Genomic DNA, 21,995 nt, shown 5'->3' with positions numbered 1-21,995 from the left:
CAGGAAGTCTGGGGCTGGGGGGGGAAAGTGAGAGAGCTTAATCTGCACTGTGTATTCAACTAGCTCATGTCATCTGCTTTGGGAGATTTTAAAGACATGAAAATACAGAGAGATGTTTCAGCTGGACAGTTTAGGTTGAAGACATATTTAAATCACCTCTGCATAAGTGTTTGAATTTATGCAGATATACTGATAAATGTGAGGGTGAAATAAAGCCATAGTAAGTGTACTCTGTTCCAAAATATATGGCTATGTGAAGCATATATACTTCATAGGTTTGGATAAACCTTTATCTGGAACAAATCTGTTTGAACTGACTAATACAGAAGTCTCCAGCTCCTGCTGGCACAGAATGTTCCTCAGTACACTGTCCAAGAAGGGACTACCTGATGATGTAGTGACATAAAAAATTTATCATCCTGACACTGAGTCAATTTACTACTCCTAAAGGACAAAGGCACCAGTGAGTTATGCAGGTTAATCAAAATGAGTGCTGATAAAATCCCTCATGGTCATATATTCATTATATATGATGTATTTTATGGAAGCACTGTCTTAGGGCTTTCTCAAAGTTAAAACAGTGAAGAATTCCTAATTATCCTATGAAACATCTTAAATTAAAAAAAAGGCATAAATAGATGTATCTGTAGTGGCTCTAAAGCCATTTGCAATACCTCTCCCAAATATTTGACAGTAATAAGAATTTAGTTTGTTATATGTAGCCTACCTTTTGCATCCCAGTAAAGGTAGCACAGACCAGGAGTCCAGAGAGTTTATGCAGTTGGCTTCCTTGGAGGAATTCAAGCCTGGAGTAGTCAGTGTAGCAGCTGAGAAGATCTAATGTCAGTAATCAACCCATTTCAAGTCAAAAGTTGTACAGGAGTCCTCCAGAGGTCTCTTTAAATGTTTGTTTAGCGTTTTGATTCAGGCAAGTGAAAGATCCCACAGGATCTTGTTCCTGTGTCAGGGAGTTCACAGGGTTTTGCCTTTATAAAAGGTGTTGGATTGGATGATAGCACATACCCTGAGCTTTGGGCTTCAGGGGGATCGTAACTGTGATCCACAGAAAAAACTGTGCAGAAGCCTCTGGAAAGGTTAATTTATTTTTATTAGTGTATGGCCGTTCCTTCAAAGAAGGTGGATGGTGGCAGGCAGAATTTATGTAAGGAAAAGCAGATGAACAAAGCTCAAGACACAAGTGAAAAATCCAACAAGAAAATATTTTTCATGCAATCATCTCAGTTCTTTTGAAGCTCCAATTTTTTTGATATAAGGCTATTTTTAGGACTAAGAAAATACCTCATTTTATATAAATGCATATGTAAACACACATAAATATGAAATATTTATACGTCATAAAATACATCGTAATCTTTCCATTTATCCTGCATAAATGGAAAGATGTTATCTAGAATTTAATTTTCAAAGCAAAATTACACTGCACTTGTCTTCATTAGAATATATTCATGGAGACAAGAAGAATGCACACCATCTATATGTCTGCATTCAGTAGGTGTAAGTTTAGACGAGTCAGACTTTATCCTTATTAAGAAGCATTTTGGCTCCAGGGAACATGCTCTTGTGCTTTATCAGGTGACCAGTATTCAAGCATTTGTGGAGATTACATTTATTGAAATTTCTCATTAGAAGAATTTTCTGCAAAGAGAAGCATTTCTGACACCAAACAATATTAAGCCATCTAATTCCTTGAGAACAATGCAAAATGTTACAGATTCAAGACTGAGGCTTGAAACAAATACGACCACAGAAAAAGGTTAGGGAATTGAAGGAAATACTGTTGTATTTGCTTCATTACATACTGCATTTGCTTTAAAAATAGTAGCCACTCAACAATTCAAAGCTCGCCTGCTGTGGTAGTTACAGCTTCACTTCAGGCTGTTTTCCTATTCCAGGCCATGCTGAATGAGTTGGGAAGAAAATGGGAATATAATGCCTTTGTGATACACAAATTACGCCAGGCCTGCAGTAATTAGCAAGGCTCAGAGACCATTCTAACACAACCTAAGATATGGTCCTAAAGGATTATTCCTGTAAGAATTACTATAAAGAGAGAGAGGACTTTGGTGCTATCTGATGTTTACTTCTTTTCCTGTCTTACTGCCTTTAGCAGAGATGGTTTGGGGCCAAGTGTCACCATTTGGTATTAAATAAGAATTCCTTTACCCTGGGGCATTCTCAGTTGGTCTCCCTAATGCAGAGCATAGATTTGCTAATAGGTTCATCCCAAGGCCTTAAATGAAACTGAGATTTGTTTCTTGCGCATGAAATTATGGGGAATGAATTTCCCATCTGAATAATGACAGCTTTAACCCACAATAGGAAATTTTGGATAATATTTCTTACAGAAGTACGTCTTGTTGCTCCTGCAATTATTTAACTCCTTGAGTTTGAACATAGTGACACTAAATCCCACTTCTAAAAGTACTATCAGATGGTGCTTTTGCAGATATTAAGAGTAACAACTAAAGTTCAGACTCATCAGTTCCTTTGACTTTAATTATACTTCTTGACAACTGGAGTTGAAGATGAGTAACACAAAGAACTACTCCCAGACAAGATTTGCCCTCAAGGGAAAACATCAACAGGTGTTACCAGCCTGAGCAAAATCTACTGCAAATACTGAACAGAACAGCTTACAATAAAGTGTTTAATAAAACTCACAAATGAGATGTGTTTCTATTAAAGGTGGTAGGTCATAATGGCCTTTAGAAAGAGAGCAAACTGGGTGAGGAAGGTTAAAAGTCGCCTTCTGTCTTTAACTTCTGAAATATTTTCTTCCATACTTGGGACATATTATTATTGAAATTATTTATGTACCTCATAAGAAGCAAAGGAAGAATAGTCCTGTTACCACATCTAATCTTACATGGCTGATAAGCAGCTGCATCAACAAAAAGGATTTGTTTTGTGCAATGTATTTAAGACATTGATATGAAGTCAAAGTAAAAACTATCCAATACCAGAAAAATCAGTCCTAACCTCTTACTGTTAGATATTCTCAAATGTTTTCTTTTAGCATCAGTTCTTTCTGATTCTGACTAATGCATCATCAAAACCTTGTGAACTGGGTTACCAGGTAGGTAATAGTATGTCTAGAAACTGAGATGAAGTAAACAAGTAACGTGTCCTAAATCTCATCAAAGACCAAATTAGAACTCTGTAAAACTGGATTAGAGCATCAATATCTGGGCCAAAAGACTGCAGAAACATTTTAATCCCCTTTTTTGTATCTGCAACTGGATTCAACATTTCCATTGTCAAAAAGTTAGAGAAGTTACAGCTTTATTCAGTGTCAGGTAGGATGTTCCATATTTCATCATTCCTTAACTATGACAGATAATGTACAAAAAGGATTTTCCCACTTATCCATCATGCCGATGCCCTACAGCAGCTGGCCCTCTTTGGGTCAGAGGTGTGTCTGTGCTAAGCTCTCAGACTTTTATGAAATGTGTCCCTTTGGCATTTTTACATGGCCTTTTCAAGCTCTTCTTTCAATTCCTTACAATCCATCCATTCTTACCTCCTGTCTGTACCAGTCTGGGTAATGCTTCTGCAGGGTTGGTACTCCCCAGCTGCTCTCTGTGCTCAAACTTTACAGACAGCACCCAGGGGTGCCTGTGTGGTGCCTGCCTTTCCCACCACTGTTCATCCTTTTAAGCAAGAAAGAAAGCACACTGGGATTTTTTTTCCAGCAGATCTTTGAGGTCAGACTGAACATGGACCCTTACTTTAAGATGACTTCTAGTGCCTGGGTGCAAGTGATTAAATCAATTACTTGACCTGCATTCACATAGTTTTCTTATGCTGTTCGGCTTAGCTTACATCCCTTAAGAAAATATTTGATATTAAAGTCTTCATTTACTATCTCTTTGCATTTCCATGCATTCATTTAATTAATCTTAGTCGTGTTCCTTGGAGCATTTGGAAGATTTCTGCACTTTCTTGAATGTATATACATTTTAAAAATGTTTTCATGAGGTGTATTCTTTCTCTGCTTTTATTCAGTAATGTGTTCTAGTGTATGTTCACAACTCAGTCTTAACCTTGCTCTTCACTTAATATTCTCTTTATCAACTACAGAAATCATACTAAGCAGGTCAAAACAAGATTTCAAATTTAAGCAGTACTAGCCCCAAAACACCATCTGGGGTATAATCTGCTACCCAATCTATTGAACTGTTTATATCACATTATCATGGTGGAATTTTCCGTATTTCTCCGTATTTCTTATCTTGTTACTGAAAAATATCCTTGGCCATACTCAGTCTTACAGGATTTAGTTGTGCTACTTTCATATGTTTCATCCCAATAAGGAGACAGTTTAACTCTTTATCCCTCTAAACTCTCTCTTTAGGAGAGCTGCTGTTACATGTGTAATTTTTCTCATATTTAAGATTATATCCTCTGAACATCCTTCTCTTTATCAGAAGGAGCAACCTAACTTAGGCTTCATGAGGTCTGGTGGTCACAGGAGTTCGAAATATATTCCTACTTTATTTGGCAAAAACAACTGTGGTGCAGTAGTCAAGCCATAGGTTACCTAAGTTATGAATTCACTGAACACTACTTGGTACTTTTTACCATAAAAGCCTTTAAAAATTGGATTTTTCTTTTCTCTTTAGCAGGCCATTAGACATAAATATTAATAAGGAGTCGATGCAATACAGGGGACCAGAGGAGGTTTTCCTCCCCTCTGTCTTCAAAAGTGCAAATAGTTTGTAATCAAGAGATGATGTGAAAACAGTTAAATTATGAACAGCACTATCATCACTTAGCATTCCTCAGCTGCAGCCTAGTTTTGCATTGTGTTCCTGCAGTTACATTTCATCTCTAACAGCCACAATAACTCTTCATTTCGCCCACTGGGCACCCATTTGTTGAGTTTTTAAATCCACACATGCACTGGTTTAAAGCAGCATCTGCAGATACTGCAGGATAACCATGATGATAAATGTTTTGAAGGTTAAGAAGGAAAATGCTTGACTTCTGTTGTTAGGTGGAGTGACTGGTACTAGACATGAGTCACATACTCTCTTTTTGCAATAGGAGGAAAGGAGAGAAAAACAACACACTGACCAAGCAGGGAATGCACATTAATCATTATTAAGACAGAGAAACTAATCATGATTAGATTACAGTTCACATGATCTTTGTAGCACCAAAAAGCCTGAGGGAAAGCATCAATATTAACTCCGTGTGCTTTTAATACATATCCTTAAAAGAGATTTAAGGAGTATTTATTTCTCCTCTTCCAAAAGGCAGGATCTTATGCTAGCAGTCTTTACTGGCACTGAATAGTCCCCCATTCTCTAAGCAGTTTTATTTAATGGAGTTAGGTTTAGCAGCAGAAAAAAAGATACTATTTTTTTCAATTTTAGTCTGCAGCTAGGTTATTAAGAAAATCCCAGTGGATAATATAAGCAATTATGTTTACTCCAAAACCTGCTTTTCCAGAATTTGGATGATAAAAATACCATTTACAATAAATTAGACTGAATATCCCATTTTAAGTCATCCAGTTTCAGTCCTTGGGATGTCCTTTGAAAAAAAAAAGTGTGTCTCAGCCTGTATAGCTGTCATTGTCTAAAAATGTACATCTTTAAAAACATCACCGCTTTGCAATTTTACTGATATTTTCTGGAACTCAAAAGTGTGCTCTGTAAATAAATGTATGCCCAGAATTTTTATACTTCCCTCACTTTTTCTTTCAGCACAGTTTGTCAGTTCTCATTTTCGATGCAAGAAAAACATAATTCTTTTCCTGACCTCCTTCATGCAGTAGTGCAGGAGGCCCAACCCTCTGGATTACTCTACTCAAGGGTCAATCCACAGGTGTGAATTGGATGTTTTTCCCACATGGGGGGACACAAATGTAATTCCTGTTGTAGTCACTGGAATTTTAGCTGCTTGCACTGGTGTGGATGTTTTTGTGCAGTTTGGCTGTACAAAACCATACATAAAATAGAGTCACTTGGGAATCTATTGACCAAATTCATCTGGTTGATAGATTGATGTCAGTCAGCGTTTAATTGGGATGGAGCTTTCTGTCCTCTCTGGTTGTCATCAGAAGGTGCCAAAAATTTTCCCCTTTTGAATCAGCAAGCCCTGTAGGGCTGGCAGGCTGACCCTGTGCTGTGGGAAGGAGTGAGAGGAACCCCCAGCCAGTGGGGTTACTCATCGTGGAGGAGGCCCTGTGTTCCTTGGCCAAGCATAGCTCCTTCAGCACACGTTTCCCTCTCTCCTCACCTCTACGCTATGGCACAATATTTCTCTTGCTCTCTCTCTCACTATCTCTTTTCTGTATCTCTCGGAAATCAGACTGGAGTTCAGAGCACTTTCACTACCTTTTATGAGGTAGAGTGTGATGTCATAGATGGGGGCAGGGCTAGTCAACTTTCCACCCACCCACCCACCTGTGCTGAGGGAGCTACGCTTGAGACTGGAAGCGGTGACTCCTCAACGGTGAGTAACCTCCTGTCTCATCTATGTCTTTATAGGTCTGGGGGTGGAGGGAAGAGACATGAGAATGGGGGATTTTCTTGATAGCTTCTCTTTTTTTTTAATTAACCATAGGACTCACAGAGTTAATTGCACGTGTTGTCTTAGTCACCTGCGAAGAAGCGTTTCCTCCCTGGCCTGAAGCCCCAGAGTTAACTTCACCTGCAAAGCAATGGCCACGTTTCTCTGCAGAGGTGGTCCATTGGCTGATGGTTAAACTGATCCTTCAATGTTTATATTGTCCTGTGAAAGGCAGGCTCTGATCCCCTTGAACTCAGCTGCTAAACTTCCATTAATTTAATTACAGTATTTAGTTACAGTGCTGGGCCATAATTTTCCTGAAGTTCTTTATGATTAAAGATAGATGGTGTTATTTATATATTTATCATTACTAACTGTGGATAATGGCTGTTTATATGGGATAGGATTTAATTTTATATTCTTTATTACTGTTTTTATTCACTTTTTCCAGTATATTTATGAATCTGTGTATTGACAATATGCCAATTATAAGACCTCTTTTATAGATGAAATAAAATTCAAAGGTAAATTGTAGAAGACATAAAATTAAGCAGGAAACCCTGGGGAGACGTAACTCAGATTTAACCTTTGAAATGATAAATCAAAGCATTTGACTCTTTTTTTTCTTTGATAAAAACTTGAGATGGGCAGGGATACCGCTGACTGAATTTCTTGGTGTGTTTTTTGTCTCACTACCTAAATGTTATGATTTTACTTTAAAGCATTGTTTTGTTACCTATTTTCCTCGGCCCAGGTATTACTGCTTCACTGTTTTAATATCCCCCAGCATATTAAAAAAGACAAGATGGACTATGAAGATCTTCCTTTCTTGTTCTGCCTCCTGGGTATCTATTAAATCTGTCAAGATGTCAGATCTCTCATACTAAAGGGCAGAAGAAGGATCATACAAAGATTTTGGGCCCTAGGGATACTGCAAATCTTGCTATTCTGGTTCATTTAAAGCTCTTTACCAGCTTCGTGTGGGGTCTTGTCATATCCCAGTGAGAGGCACTAAAAGGCAGCAACATGTCCTCAATAAATCAAAGAAAGAGAGTGCAATCACAGCCTTTTCAGCAGAGATGGTCCATAGTCTGATTGATGAAGTACTTCTATTTCCAGGTGACTAGGTGGCTTTGAGCAATTGGGTAAGGATTCAAACCATTCCATCTTCTGGTCAGTGGCACGTGTTGGGATTTGGTCCATAGCGATGGATAGATATTCCTCCCTGATGACTCAGGAATGCTCTTTGTATCAATGCACAGGCAATCTAAATTAAACTGGGGGAGGGTGAGAGTCTTGTTTACAAAGCTACCTACCAAAACTTTCACAAATGGTTGTTCCCCTCCCTGTGAAAGAGAAAAATAGCGACAAAGAATATTAAAATGTCTCCCTGACGGGTAGTAGCTTTTTTGGCTTTGAATAATGTGCACAAGGAGTTTTATTATTACTGTTTATTCCTTAAGTAAACCAAACACTGAAATCTCCAAATCTTCATTTGCAAAGCCACGAACTTGCCTAGGAAATTTAGCTTCTCCAGCAAACTTTAATCTTTTCAGTAGGAAAGGAAAAACAGGTTAGTCAATCTCTAATGTTTCACTGGGAAAACTTTATGGGAATTGCTGCTCTTAAAGATGATTTGAAGTTTGTTCTTTTCAGAGGCAAATGCTTGGAGGTAATATTTAATTTAGATCCTAAGCACATCCTTTGCTGATGAGTTTATCAAATTGTCTTAGCACGTAATTATTCTCGCATAATGCAGGAGGCTTTATTTTTTGCACAGAATCGATAAAACACAAGGAGCAACTGTACAGTGCCCTAACCTCACTTCAATGATACAAAAGCATTTTGGTGGCATAGAAACTCTTTTTAAGAGTGGTTATAAGGATTGGGAAAAGGGAATCAGAACTGATGTCATTCAGTAATGATGGTGAATTAGAGACAGTGATCAGTACTAAGAGGATATCATGGAACAGAGATGTCAGTGGATTACTTTGAATCCAGAGAAATTTGCATTCTAAATTTATCTTGTAAGATGAGCAAATTAGCAGTTGGCTGACTTCTTTATAGTGGGGAGTTTGTAGAGCGAATGATATTCCAAATTACATGAATTGTTGCAATAATTAACCTGAAATCTGTCTGTGCCAATGCTAATAACAAATTTTTGCCCAGGTAACCCCAGGCTGTGAGTTTGGCTGAATGACTTAACATTGGGAGAACAAATAAACTAATGTTACATTTACTGAGCTAATTCCCCTGTTAAATTATTTTACTGGCAGCTATGATTTAAAAAAAAAATTAAAATGTCTGAAGTGCACAGATTCCTGCGTTTTACAGCTTAGGCTTAAATGTGTATTCAGACACTTATGAAGTTTGTTTAATAAGATTTACATGTACATTACATTAAAATATTCTAAGGCCTAGATTTCAGCTGATTTTATTTAGTGTTTAATATGAAAACTTTGAAAGAAAATATCTGAGAAATTTCTTCCAATACATGCTAATTCAAATGAGTTAAATCTTCATAAATTATTAGCAAACTGAAAGTTAATTTTTGATAGGGTATTCTTAAAAAATTTATTGCTTTGTATTTGCAAGCACGTTATGTATAACTGTCTCGAAACAAACCAAATATATTAACTAGTATATTTACACCTATATATTTAAGGAGATCAGCATTTAAATGACAGATTTGTTCCTCAGTCATAATGGCAAAGGGTGAGCAATAGTTTAATGATGTGAGATCATCTACAGGGATCAAGCATTTTTGCAGTATGATTAAAGCAGCTATGTGAAATTCCCAATTTTTCTCTGTTTGCCAGGCTGATTTCTCTTACAAGTTGAATTAAAACTTTGTGGGTTGGTTCTTACCTTCTTTTTCTATGTGAGAAGTGAGGGAGAGCTGTGAAATGCACCATCTGTTCCCAAACCGTGTCAGCTGGCAAAGAGATGCTTCTCCCCCTGCCCTCTCTTACTGCAGTTTTGGGCTGGTTTAACACCATTGCCTCAACATGAATCGCTGTGGATTTAATCTTCTTTAAGCAGAAGAAGTCACAATGACAGTTCACAGCATTCTAGAGGACTCTTCATGTTGATTTAAATTGCAGTCCTTTTAAACCTCGACCTCAGCTTGTTTGAATTTACAACAAAAGTGCTCCGTAGCCCTTGAACTGAGTGTAGTGGACGGAGGAAACCAGGGCTGCCTTAACACCCTGGACTTTCTGATCCTGGGACAGTTGCACTCGAAAGACATTAAACATGATTCTCTTAAATCGTAATCCTTTGGATGTTTATCAGTCCCATCTGAGTGTCTCAAAGCAGACACATGGTGTACCCTGGTAAAACTGAAAACAGAGGTAAATATTGTCATTATTTCCTTTCTACAAATAATGCTGAGCCATGCTGAAGGCAGAAGAGATCTATAGAATCACGATGGGTTTCAAAAACTACATACTCATTCAAGACTCAGCTAATGTTCAAGACCGGAGTTTCTCTGTCTTCCATTTGATATTTATTTCCCGTCTGGATGGCCAAATTAAAAAAAAAAAACAAAAAAACCCCCAAAACTGAAACCAACCAATCAACCAAAAACAACAGAACAACCCCCAAAAACCAAAGGAACCACAAACACTGCACCCCCAAATAAACAACAGGAGAAAGACTTCACCCGGGTGAAGTATGGTTTGAAAAAGAAATCCTGCAGTAACAGTGGGAGGCTACCCCGCTCAAGCTGTGCAAAAAGATGAGAGTAGGTCTCTGGCATAATGGAAACTGGTTATTTTATTATTCAGAAAGATTTTAATTGAATCATGAAGAGGTTTTTGCTGTCATCTCTATTGCTGTATGAAAAGTGATTCATCCAGCCAAGTGTAAACATCTGCATCTGAGATGTTCACTCCAGGCTTCCTTTATGTGGAACTCAAGAGCCATTTCCAGAGGGCAGATACTCTTGTTTCAGGTAGACACTGACAACTGGTTAGGTTGGTAATACCTTAAAAATTTACAGAGACATAAGCAGGTGAATTAAACCATGTGTTCAGACATGTACAGAGTCAGAGTTTAGCCTTGGGCTTCTTTCAAGGGTTTGTATTCATATGTAAGTAAATTCAACTTTCTGTGAACTGAGCTGCTGCCTAATTTTTTCTGAACAGAAATATTTAAATTGCTTATTAAGGAGCATTTATCTATATAAAGTCGCTGTTTCTATGCTCTAATCTTCCTAGTTTCTGGAGATTGGAGAAATGTATAAGTTCGTAGTTTGTGGGTTTTTCCCATTTGACCTGTTTGGGGACCAAAATAGAAGAACTAAGGAAAACAGTCTCAGAAACAGTCATTAGGTTGTTTGAATTCTTGGACCACTAGGTCAAATCTAAGGACAATTTTTTTGCAGATGTGGAGCTTCTCCCAGAGTGTCAGTACTATCTTTAAGATTCTAATGCAATTCAGGATCTCTAAATAGAGTTTAAAAGGTGGGGTGCTTTGGCCGATCTCCATAGAGAATGAACCCATGAGAGATCTTGAGTGCTCCATGGTTCCTGGTCTTCTTCACCAAGCACAAAGAGAGTCTGGAATCTTTTGGTCCAGAACCTGGAATTAGGTAGGCTGAGTGCAGGATGAGATTTATTTTGTAGAAATGGAAACCCTGAATGCTTTGATGAGGTCACCAAACACACTGAATCAGTGGGTTTTATGAACAGACAGCCCTATTTTTTCTGCTTTCATTCCTAGAGAAATTGTTCAGTCAGAGACATCCAAAGAAATTCTGGGGCTGCAAGTGACACCATCCATGGTGGATCATGACTGATAGTTAAAGACACACAATAGGAATTTTTCTGATGCCAGCTAAGTGCAGTCAAGTCTGTAGGTAATCATGACTAATGTACACTATTTAAATAAGAACTTTATAAGGAAAGAGCCACTGCAAATGCTTTTTCATTTCACCATTCTTCTAAAGTCTATACCTTCATCTCCTTTACATAAGTTCTGGATTAGAGGGAAGATCTGGAGATGTGGTTGAATTAATTTGCTTTGTGCAGGGATGGTTCTCATGAGGTTGAAAGCACAGAAACCATTTGGATTATTTGAATCACTGAGGACACCAATACTTCTGCATTTGTTGCTCAGGGAAAATGCTACCTAAAGTACTGAACTGCAAAAGAAAAGAGACTCCATGTAAATTGGGAATCCCTAACCACACGTATTTTCTGAAGAGAATAGTACTGGACTTAAACAATTTCAATAAGCTATTAAGAAATTGTCAAAAATTGATATTTTTTTCCTCCTTTTCTACAATTACTCATATTTTTTCCCATTTGGGTAGGACACGTGCTCTTGTAGCAGTGAAAATGAGATTGCCAACATAATCTACAGAAGTCATAGATACATTTGCATGTATACAGAGAAAGCTCAGGGGAGATATTGTCTACAACCACCTATGAGGAGGATTTAGAAGAACCAGATCCAGACCTGTCAGAGGTGCATGGTCATAGGGACAGGAAAAGGGGTAAAAATGGGTTTTCACATGGGGAAATGCCAATTAAATATAAGGTTAAAAAGTTTTAACTGGAGGGTAGTGAAATTCAGGTGCAGGGTGGAGTTCTGTAGCCCAGAGATGTGGGAGATTATCCATCCTTGGACATACTCTGAATTTGAGCAAAATCTAGAACAGCCTCATGTCATTCAAATTTTCAACACAGCATTGAACTAGATGACCTCAAAAGGTTCTTTGCATCCTAAAAGAATATTTGCATAATACCACCTGAGTAATAAAAATGAGCCCTTAGAATTCAGAGCAAGATTTTATTCATTCCAATTTATTCTCAATTTGCTGTCATCTTTGCTTGTTCTTTCCCTGTGAATTGCAGCAGCCTTTACAAATGTTTTGTTCTGGTTTTGTTCTGGTTTCGTTTGCTTGCAGTGAGTAAGAACAGGTAATTTTTACCTGGTTTGATGTTTTTTAATGGCATCTAGTGTTAGCTAAAGTTAAAAATGTAATGAATAGATGCATTACAATTGTTTGTTCAGTAATTGACATGGGAAAAAATTCCTTCTGGAGCTCCTTTTACTGAATGTTGTTTAACCATTGATTGAGTTGATCAAATAAATAGAACCATTAATAATGAATAATTTATTTGGTATAAAATGATAGAATTTCCATTAGAAATTATTTTTTGTATTTGATAGAGCCAGCTCTGTCTGCCTGAAATGCAGCTTTCCCTTGAAGACTATTGTGGAGTTTTGATTTTTTTTTCCTTTTTTTAAATTTCATTCACGGTGTTGTAAAGTCTTGGAAAGTGCTCAGGGAATCAAACAGAGAAGGGAGTGTTTTCACTGACTGAGTTGAGCAACACTGGAAGGACCCTCAGCTCCAAGGAAGAAAAGGCCTTTTAGCACCTCAGAAATGATCAATATCTTGAATGATCAAACCCTTTATCTGCTTCTACAAGACATAAAATGTACATGAAAAACAGCAGGCAAACATTAGGAGGCAAGGAATAGTTGCAAGGAATAGAATCTTCCAGTCTACAACACGATTTTATTTTATTTTATTTTATTTTATTTTATTTTATTTTATTTTATTTTATTTTATTTTATTTTATTTTATTTTTTCTGATGTGTTTGATGCATCATTTCTGAGCCCTTTCCTGAGAAAAGCCAACTGTGCCCATGGAGCACTTATCTTCAAAGTGTCCCTGTGCTGACCTGGCAAGCATGACTTTAGAGATAGGAAAGTAGCTGAAGGAGTAGATTTGCCTCAAAAAGTGGCAGATCTCACAATTGAAGATGTGGAGATAAATCACATACAGATACCTCTCTGACACTTGTACAAATTAAAAAGAATTTGGGGAAATAGCACATTCCTCAGAATTGCATCTTAAATCCTGCTTTATCCTGCTTTTCGTTTTGTTTTCTTTGTGACAAAATCAGGAGGAATAGGAGGAGATAACACAGCCTCGTGTAAAGCATAAAGTGTTACTGTGCTATGTTGATTTTTTTCATATCCAAAGTCTCCTGCATTTTATCACTGAGTACAATTTCCAGCCAACCAGACATGACCTGGACTTCTTTCAGGTAAGAGTGTTAGAAAGACATGTTTTTTCTTGTTATTGTACCTGTTCTCTGGATAGAGAACAAAAGATTTGCTTCTAAAACTCAGCTTGAAAGAGCACTAGATTATTTTGGGCTTTTGAAATGTTTCTAATCTTCAAATTACAAACAAGTCACAACTCAGGTTGGGAGCAGGGAGATCAGTAGCACAGACTAGTTAGATGTCCTGGATTTCCTTTTTTTTTTTTTCAGATTTAGCTGAAATTGGATATGATAATGGAGCTTTGTACTGATGCTTTTGACAGAGACCTGTCTGTGCTTTTCTGTGACCTCAGGTTCAGACAATGCTGTGTCTTGGGTAGACTTCTGGCATGTGAATCCCTGTGTCAATTAGTGTAAATTGCTTTTTTATTGGGTTTGATACTGAGTTCTGACAGACTTCCTACTCTCATTTTCAGTAAGCCTCCTGGCAATATAGAAAAGTTTTAGTTATAGTTGGAGCTTGACTCTCCTCTCAGATAGAGTTTGGACTTCATCTTGTTGCAGACATTTTATCTTGTTGAATATTAGGTTTAAATCAGTGATACAAAATTCTGTTTCCTGTTAATCATCCAAGAACTCAGAGCAAATTCCATGGGGCAGAATGGTTTTGAAGTTATAAATGTGGTTGTGCTGAGTTTGCTTCAGGTAGTGTTGGAATTTGGATGGCCATTAGACAATCTTGCTCTTTGTCCAGAGCATTCCACCATTGGCATCATCCTCCAGGCATTAGTTCTGTGCAGAATGAGGAAGATTTGGAAGGAAAAAGCCTCGAGCCACCGTGGCAGAAGATTCATTCCCATGTTTCTTGGTTGCATGTTGGTGTAGAAAGTGTTTGAAGCTTAGCAAAGAAACCGTGTGGTATAAACAACCAAATTCATGGAGTGAAATCCTGTCCCCATCTCCAAAACACCTTTAGCTTTATTCACTGAGGATTTTTTCCTTGTCCTGTAGAATTTTTCCAGATATTTTGGTATTCAGATTGTTATCAAATACCTTAATTCAACAACAGACTCTGAAAGTTCTGACACAGTGCTGTAGCATGAAAAAGACTGCTAAAGAAATTGAATTTTAAAAATTCAATGCTGTATAGGATTTCTTGTCCTTAACAGTGTTTCTGGTGAGTGATACTGGTTTGGCATCTTTTTCCTCCTGTGAAATGGCAGATAATGAGCACAAAAAGAAAATTAAATGTTTCTGAGAGATTTTTTTGTTATGGATCAAAATAATTTCCCCCATTGGCTTGTGAAAGCAATTCAACAAGATATTAATTAAGTGTTAAATACTGAGGAAATAACCTATGTTATATTTGGTAGCTAGAAGAAAATTTGTAATTTTTGTTTCATAGCAATAGTATTGGAGAAATAATTTATTGATTGTAAATGCATTTGTTGAATAGAAAAAAACCCTAATATATATCAAAAATTCAGAAATGTATTTTTCCACCTTTGGGACCTGCAGGCTGGAGAGACACCAGTAATAATTATTTTCCAGAAAAATAATTAGCTAATTAGTTAACTTTCAGGTGTTTCCAATTGTCTTTTTGTCATTTCACCATTTCAGTTGTTAAAATATGAGCTTTCACGTTAAGTGTTCTTCTCAAAGCCAGTTAATTAGGATATCATTTTGTCTTATATCCTTTTGCTTCTAAAATGCTAGAATATTTACCTGGAATAAGCAAGGCAAATGTAGAAATGCATCTCTATTATGCCTGTTTATATTTTATTGGGAATGTCAGTTCTGGGAGTATTTTTACTTGATTCTGCTTTTGCAAATTAGCATAAAGCAGGTGGTAATGTGTTTTAAAATGACAATAGTCCATGGAAAACAGAAGACACCCATAGTTCTTGCTGTATTCCTGTGCTTTCTCTTGTCCTTGGATGTGGCAGCCTTTGTTAAATAAAACCAAATGGGCTTGGGAATCCCTTGGGTTTCTTACCTGTAATTGAAAAAATGCAGATGAGGGTGGTTATTCAATGGATTGGGCACCTATAAAACACAACTACCCCCAGAATGAATTAAATATTCATCATGTATAAAGGAGTAAGTTAATTGCAGCCAAATGTGAAAACAAATGGCAAGGAAAGGACAAGTACAATTCCATTTTCTCTATGTGGCTACAGATCCATTTTTAACATCATTGTGACCACATTACATTCCAGATAAAGACTTTTTTTTTGAGGGAGAGAGATTTTCACGTATATAGGATAGTTTTCTCACAATGGACTGTAGCTAGCAAGAACCCTATGAACATTTTGAAGTGACTGACTAAAACAGACCCTCAGCCATTGCACAGTAGTGCTGATAAGCAGCAGATGTCTCCTTCCATAGGGATGAGAGCATCTGAATGGCAAACAGGCCATTCTTGCATTGGCTCTCTCTAACAGGGTCATGTTTTATGCATGAAATGTGCGACAGAAATGTAAGACTTAATTTTATGAATAAGATCTTTTTCTTGCATACATCTTGTGTACGTAGGAATGGATTTACTGTTAAGCACAGCTGAGAGGAAAATGTTTTGTTGCATAAGAATACAAGCTGAGAAATGTATACTCCTGATTTACCATCCCGGTTCACAACTGCATAATTGTAGCCGTATTTTCTCTGGAGACTCTTGATTGACTTTTGGGTTGTGATAAGAGCAACTGTACCTGTCCAGGAAAGTGTGGACTTTGTTTGGAAAGGAGGAGAAGCAAGGAATGCACCCAGAATTCACAGAAAGCCTTAAGGGCTTGGCAGTGCCTGTCACCTGCTAAAGATGTACAAATCAAGTCTTAGCCAAGAGTATTTGAGGGCCTACAGATTCTTTTCAACGTGTAAAATAAATAGTATTTTCTCTTCCCAATCTGTACAAAATGAACCAGACCAAACTCTGTTTATCAATAGCTCCTAATACTAATTTTTTGTGTTCATACTTTTCAAGGTCAGTAGGGGCTGTTGATATGATCTCAGCTGCCTTCCTGCATAACTGATGCACAGGCTCCCTGAATTGATGTGCACTAAAAATGTCCAATAGTTAATACATATTAAGCAAAACCATCCAATATTGATTTCACAATTTCATGAAATAGAATCAATCTTTCATGAATTCTTGTGATTATTTAATATAACTACTAAATAAATAATTTCAGGTAATTAATAACTAAAATTACCAGCTTCACCTCTCAGCCTTTAAGTTTTGCTTTATCTTTGTCTAACCTGTGGAACCTGAAATATAATCAGCTTTATTACCATGTACTTGCTGATTTCAGTCAACTCATTTTCAGTCATTCACTTGGAAATGGGAAAAACAGAGCTGGCTGAATCTTTCCCATAAAAGATGGTTTTTGTTACTGAGTTTCTTTAAATTCTTTCCCAGTTCCTCGGTATTGTTCTTGCATTGAGAAGAGGACTCAGTATCCCATAACTCTCGATGGATGATAAACTGAATATGATAATTAAACCTATTTCATCAGTCTCCTCCTTTTTGTGAACTCAAGGAGTGATTGCCTGGGATCCTGCAGAGAATAAAGTTCCTTATTGGATAATTAGGCATCATCTGCTGTAGGTCTGCCCAAAATGAAATCTGCATTTGTGACTTCTGGCAGCTAATTAGATATCAGTTACTTGCACTCTTCATGACTTGCCACTTTCCTTTGTTATCTGCAAATTTCATCAAATGAGTGACTTTTTTTCCAAGCTTTCAGTAGAAATATTAATATTGTGAAGCCTCCAAATGGTTTCTCCAAGACCCCACTGCGAAATTCACTGTTGAGCACTGATTATTTTGTGTGTATGTGTATGTACTTCTGGAAGCAGCTGCTGGAGAATGTGGAATCCTTCTGTGTATGTGCCTTCTTAGTTTTGTGTCAACTGAGTTTTTAATCAAGCTGTCATGTATTACTAAGCAAAAGACCTTTCAAAGATCCAATTATACCCACAGCATTATTTTAAGCAATTCAAAGTTAAATCATACCAAAATATGATGTAGGTTACTTTGAAAATATTTTAACCCACACAGCCCTTTGGTTTCCATTAACTGCATTTCTTTCCTCTATTTATGGATTCTGTCACAGACATTGCATCATTTAATTTGGGAGTGCTGTCAGCTGAGCTGGCCTATAATTTCACAGGTCATTTTATTTGCATTGCTCAAATATTTCAAGACTAGAAACTATCTACAATTCTTTTGATGTTTTCACCCACTTTTCAAGGTTTATTAAAATCAGCAGTAATGATATAGAACTTTCTTAAGCAACCAGCTCTTCTAAAACTACCCATTCTATATCTTTACTGACTGGAAATACAGATTTTTTTTTTTTCCTCAATTTCCCTTACATTTTATGGATATTTATTATTATAAATATGAAGACATCTCTGGAAGTTAGATTTTCTCCTTTCTAAAATATGAAGCATAATTCTTCCCCGTTACAGCGGTGTGGCAATGCAGGGAGAACATCTCTTTTCATTGCTTTACTGGTAAGGAGAAAAATTTCCAGCTTTATTCTCTCCCATTTCTTCAGCTATTTTGCTATTGCAATTGCTGGTTATTTCACTTAGATTATGTGTATATGTAAAAGAAGCAAGAAACCTTGATTATCTCAAGATTCTGGAAAATTATGCAAATAGCACGGGAAAATTGCGGCACAGCTGATAAGCAGCTCAAATCTCCTCAAAACCTGAAGGATTTTCTCTAGGGGGAAGAAAACCCTGGAACTATGTTCTTGGCAGATCTTTTCCAACCTTAATTATTCTAGGTGACCAGCTCCAGTGCATTTATTCTTAGGTTCTTTACGAATTTCGAATTTTCCTCAGCTTTCACTGTTCTTAGAGTTTTGTGGGACAGTAACCTAAGTTTATCTTTTATGGTTGAGAGGGCTTTTTTTTCCTAAAAGCAAGCAAACATATTTTTAAAGATGTCTAAGCAGCAGAACACCATTACTTTGTGCAGCAAGTCAAAGGCTCTGTTGAGTGTTAGGACCAAAATCCATTGTTGTATCTGTAATTCTGCGGGTGTTGCAGGGAGTAAAGGTTGCCTTCTGTACTCTGCAGTAATTTTCCTAGTGATGCTTTTATTTGGAATGTTAATTTTCCTTCTTATGATTTTTTTTTTTTTTTTTTTTTTGGAAAAGTGCATATGTTTCTGTGCCCAGATTTTGTAAGGAATTAACACACTCAGGGCTTGATTTGCTGCTGCCTCATTCCAGCTTTGTGCCAGTGTGACAAAGAACAGCTTAAAACTGGAGCAACACGGCGGTGTAGGAAGATCTAAATGTTAATTGGAATGATGTTCATTCAGTTTAATTCTTCTTTGCTGAGCCATAATACAAGCAAGGAGCTGGAGGCCATAAGAAAGTCACTGGAAGTGCTTAGGTAGCCAAATTGGATGCATGGAATGGCCACCAGCAGATTTTGGAGAACACACAGCCTGTAATGGGGTTTTATGTCTCTTTTCTGATTTCAAGACTTGGAAGTGTTATACAAGATAAATGGATATTAGGGTCAAAGACTGAGTATCTGCATCTTAAAATGTGATTAATAATGGTGAGAACAGGGAGCTCTTATCTACTCTAACAGCATATTGAAACTGAAGAGAGTTGAAATGGCATCAAAATAGGTAACATGGTTTTCTAAAAGGTGTCATTGCAGCCTGCATCTGATCTTGAGTAAGTGCAAGATTCTGCATGCCCTTATCAATACAGTCCATAAAATTACTAATTACTGTGTTCAGAGGTGTAGGTTGAACTCTGTGTATGGGTTTAAGCATCTAATTTAGGTGCCCCCTCATTTTAAAATGCTTCCTTTAATCATTCTGTTCCTTAATATATGTAAAACAGCTACCAGAAGGCTTTTCATGATGGAAAATGTGAAGCTGTTGGAAACCTTCAGCAACCAGAATTTATTCAGGAATGTGCAATAGAGGTTTAATCCAGTCAGTTTATCCACACTGATTATGAAGTAAACACTATTTGACGGTATCACTTTATATTCAATATCAATCCACCAGTGTTTCAGAAAGAATCATTTAACAATGAATAATGCTTGATTGTAGATCTCTGTAGTAAATTAGAATATCCTAATTTAATAGAGTGTGATCTGTTATTTGCCAACAAACATACAGATTGCCTTATAAATCATGCAGTAGTGTGGTTATAGAGTAACACTAGACTGGATTATATTTCATTACTCCCTATTGAACAGTCATGTTTCTGCCATGTAATGTAATTTTCCATCTTTTAACTTCGTTTCTTTTACTAACAGAAATACAAATTAGTCCCGAAGAAAAATATTTACTGGGGGCAAGCAATTAACTGTGTATTTCAGGGAATGGCACCACGTACGTGAATATCATGAGAATGCTTTTTTTTGGTTTTCACCTTACTCTATGTAGCTGTTTATGTATTTAATGAACTCTAATGAGTTTAAGGCCAGAGCAGAGGAAATAAACTCCAGGTAAGTATAATGTGGTTTCAAATACAGGCTTTTTGTAATGTCTGTTTTTGTTCACATCGGTCACTGACATTTCTGAAGGAGATTTCGCCTGGACTCTTCTGTTAATGATTTGAAATGCTTGTTGTGAGGTGTGGTGTGGCTTTTGTAATTGCCTTATGACTGATTGTCCTGCTTAACTTGCTTAGCATTTATATTACAGAGCCATATGCTCCCAAAATAGGGAGCAGGCAAGGTTTGGAATGACACAGGACATTTATACTAATTAAAAATAGCTAAAAACTTAGTGAACATGTGGAGTGGAATCAAAGAGTTAAAGTAGTACTACATCCCAAATCGTTCCTACTGTCTGGGAAAGACAGAAATAATTGAAGCAGCTTCCATGGTATAACCGAAAGCCTTTATCACAAAAAAAAAAGTGATAATACTCTTTCAGTATTTTAGGAAAGGGATAATTGAACATCATAAGTAGTAACCTGGCTTGTTACAGTCCTTAGGAGCATATTTTTAGGACCTGCTACTTTGAGAATACCCACTTGGATCTGGCAAGTGCCTGATTCACATCGTGGAACATTGAGACATTGCCTTGGAAGTCCCCATTATATGCTTGAAATCCTTTTGAAAGTTTTGGGTAGTGGTATGAACTTCACTTCAGTGTACGATGGAAGCTTGATGAGTGGAAGTCCCAATGTTTTGAAGTTCAGCACGTCCTTAAGGGCTCTTACATCCCAAGGACCCAGGATCCTCAGGCAGACTCGTGCATGGGAGAAGCACAAAGGTACAAAAAGCCTGGTAACCACAAAGTAACGTTCCTTGAGACCATAAGTAACTCACACATTACAGGAGCTGCCAAAACCTGCAGTTAACTGTCTCATCTTTTCATTTCTGTAGGGGTTTCAGAACCTCCTTTCATCTTTTCAGATGGGATTCTCTAACAAGCTCAGCGCTGGCCTCACACTGTTCCCGTAGACATCATTGGGGGTGTTATCCTGGGCTTAACAGGAATAATTAGAGCAAACTGGAACACTTGGGAAAAATCCCTGTTGACCTGTTTTGCAGTTTTTGACATGTAACAGTAAATTTTTAAAGGTTTAAGTGAGAAGTAAAGGGGTTTTTGTGAGAAAACAGACAACTTCCTAAACTGTAGAAAAGGAATCAACAACCAAAAAAAGCCCACAAACAAACAAAAAAACAACCCACAGACATCACAAGTTTTTCCTTTAACTTATTAAATAAAGTAATGTGAGGTACTGATCAGTGCATGATGTTGCCAGTGCTGGATACTCCAAGGTACCCCGAGGAGGAGGAGGATTTGTTCCACCTTTAATGAGATCTGGGAGGATCCAGGCTTCAGTCAGGAAATGGCCCAGTGATCCAGCCATGGAATGACCTTGCTGTATTCTGTTTTGGAGTAACCTTGCTATATTTCATTTTGTTTTCTGTTTGTAGCTGGACAGTGCCACTTCTCTCATCCAGGCAGCTAAAAACCTGATGAACGCTGTGGTCCTTACAGTGAAAGCATCATATGTGGCTTCTACTAAATATCAGAAGGTCTATGGCACTGCTGCAGTGAACTCTCCAGTTGTATCTTGGAAGATGAAGGCCCCCGAGAAGAAACCTCTAGTAAAGAGAGAAAAACCAGAAGAATATCAGACAAGAGTGAGGAGAGGGTCCCAGAAGAAACATATTTCCCCTGTACAGGCCTTAAGTGAATTTAAAGCTATGGATTCATTCTAAACCACTGAGCTTTACCAGGAGGGTTTTATATTCTTTTTTGTATGCGTACCTGCCGACTTGTGTGCGTCTGGCATGGGGTGGGGGGACAAAGTGACAATTTGCATGCGACCTGAGACTCTAGTCCAGTAAGTAACTCTCTGCAGTGCCCAAAATTTGGGACATTGCCTTCTGATGTTAAGTGGACTTAACTCCAAGCTTCCTTTTTA

At 37.4% G+C, this 21,995-nt stretch overlaps 1 protein-coding gene across 3 annotated transcripts in view; it reads left to right on the top strand.

Annotated features, from left to right (window-relative positions):
- The window catches only part of CTNNA2 (catenin alpha 2), a gene marked incomplete at both ends in the record, with an annotated part of 404,326 nt that extends 382,537 nt beyond the window's left edge, over positions 1–21,789 (top strand). For 2 of the 3 annotated variants that reach the window (XM_082282378.1, XM_082282377.1), the window contains one exon: positions 21,502–21,789. In XM_082282378.1, the coding sequence (XP_082138504.1) occupies positions 21,502–21,789 (288 nt within the window). Of the gene's footprint in view, positions 1–6,339; positions 6,484–21,501 lie in introns of all 3 variants that reach the window. The other variant, XM_082282376.1, reaches the window with a different exon arrangement.
- Between the last annotated feature and the right edge of the window lie 206 nt (positions 21,790–21,995).

This window comes from Coloeus monedula (genome assembly GCF_965178545.1).
Source record: "Coloeus monedula genome assembly, chromosome: 5".
Taxonomy (NCBI): domain Eukaryota; kingdom Metazoa; phylum Chordata; class Aves; order Passeriformes; family Corvidae; genus Coloeus; species Coloeus monedula.
Note: the sequence above shows the minus strand (reverse complement) of the source record. Positions and strands in the feature narration are given on the sequence as shown.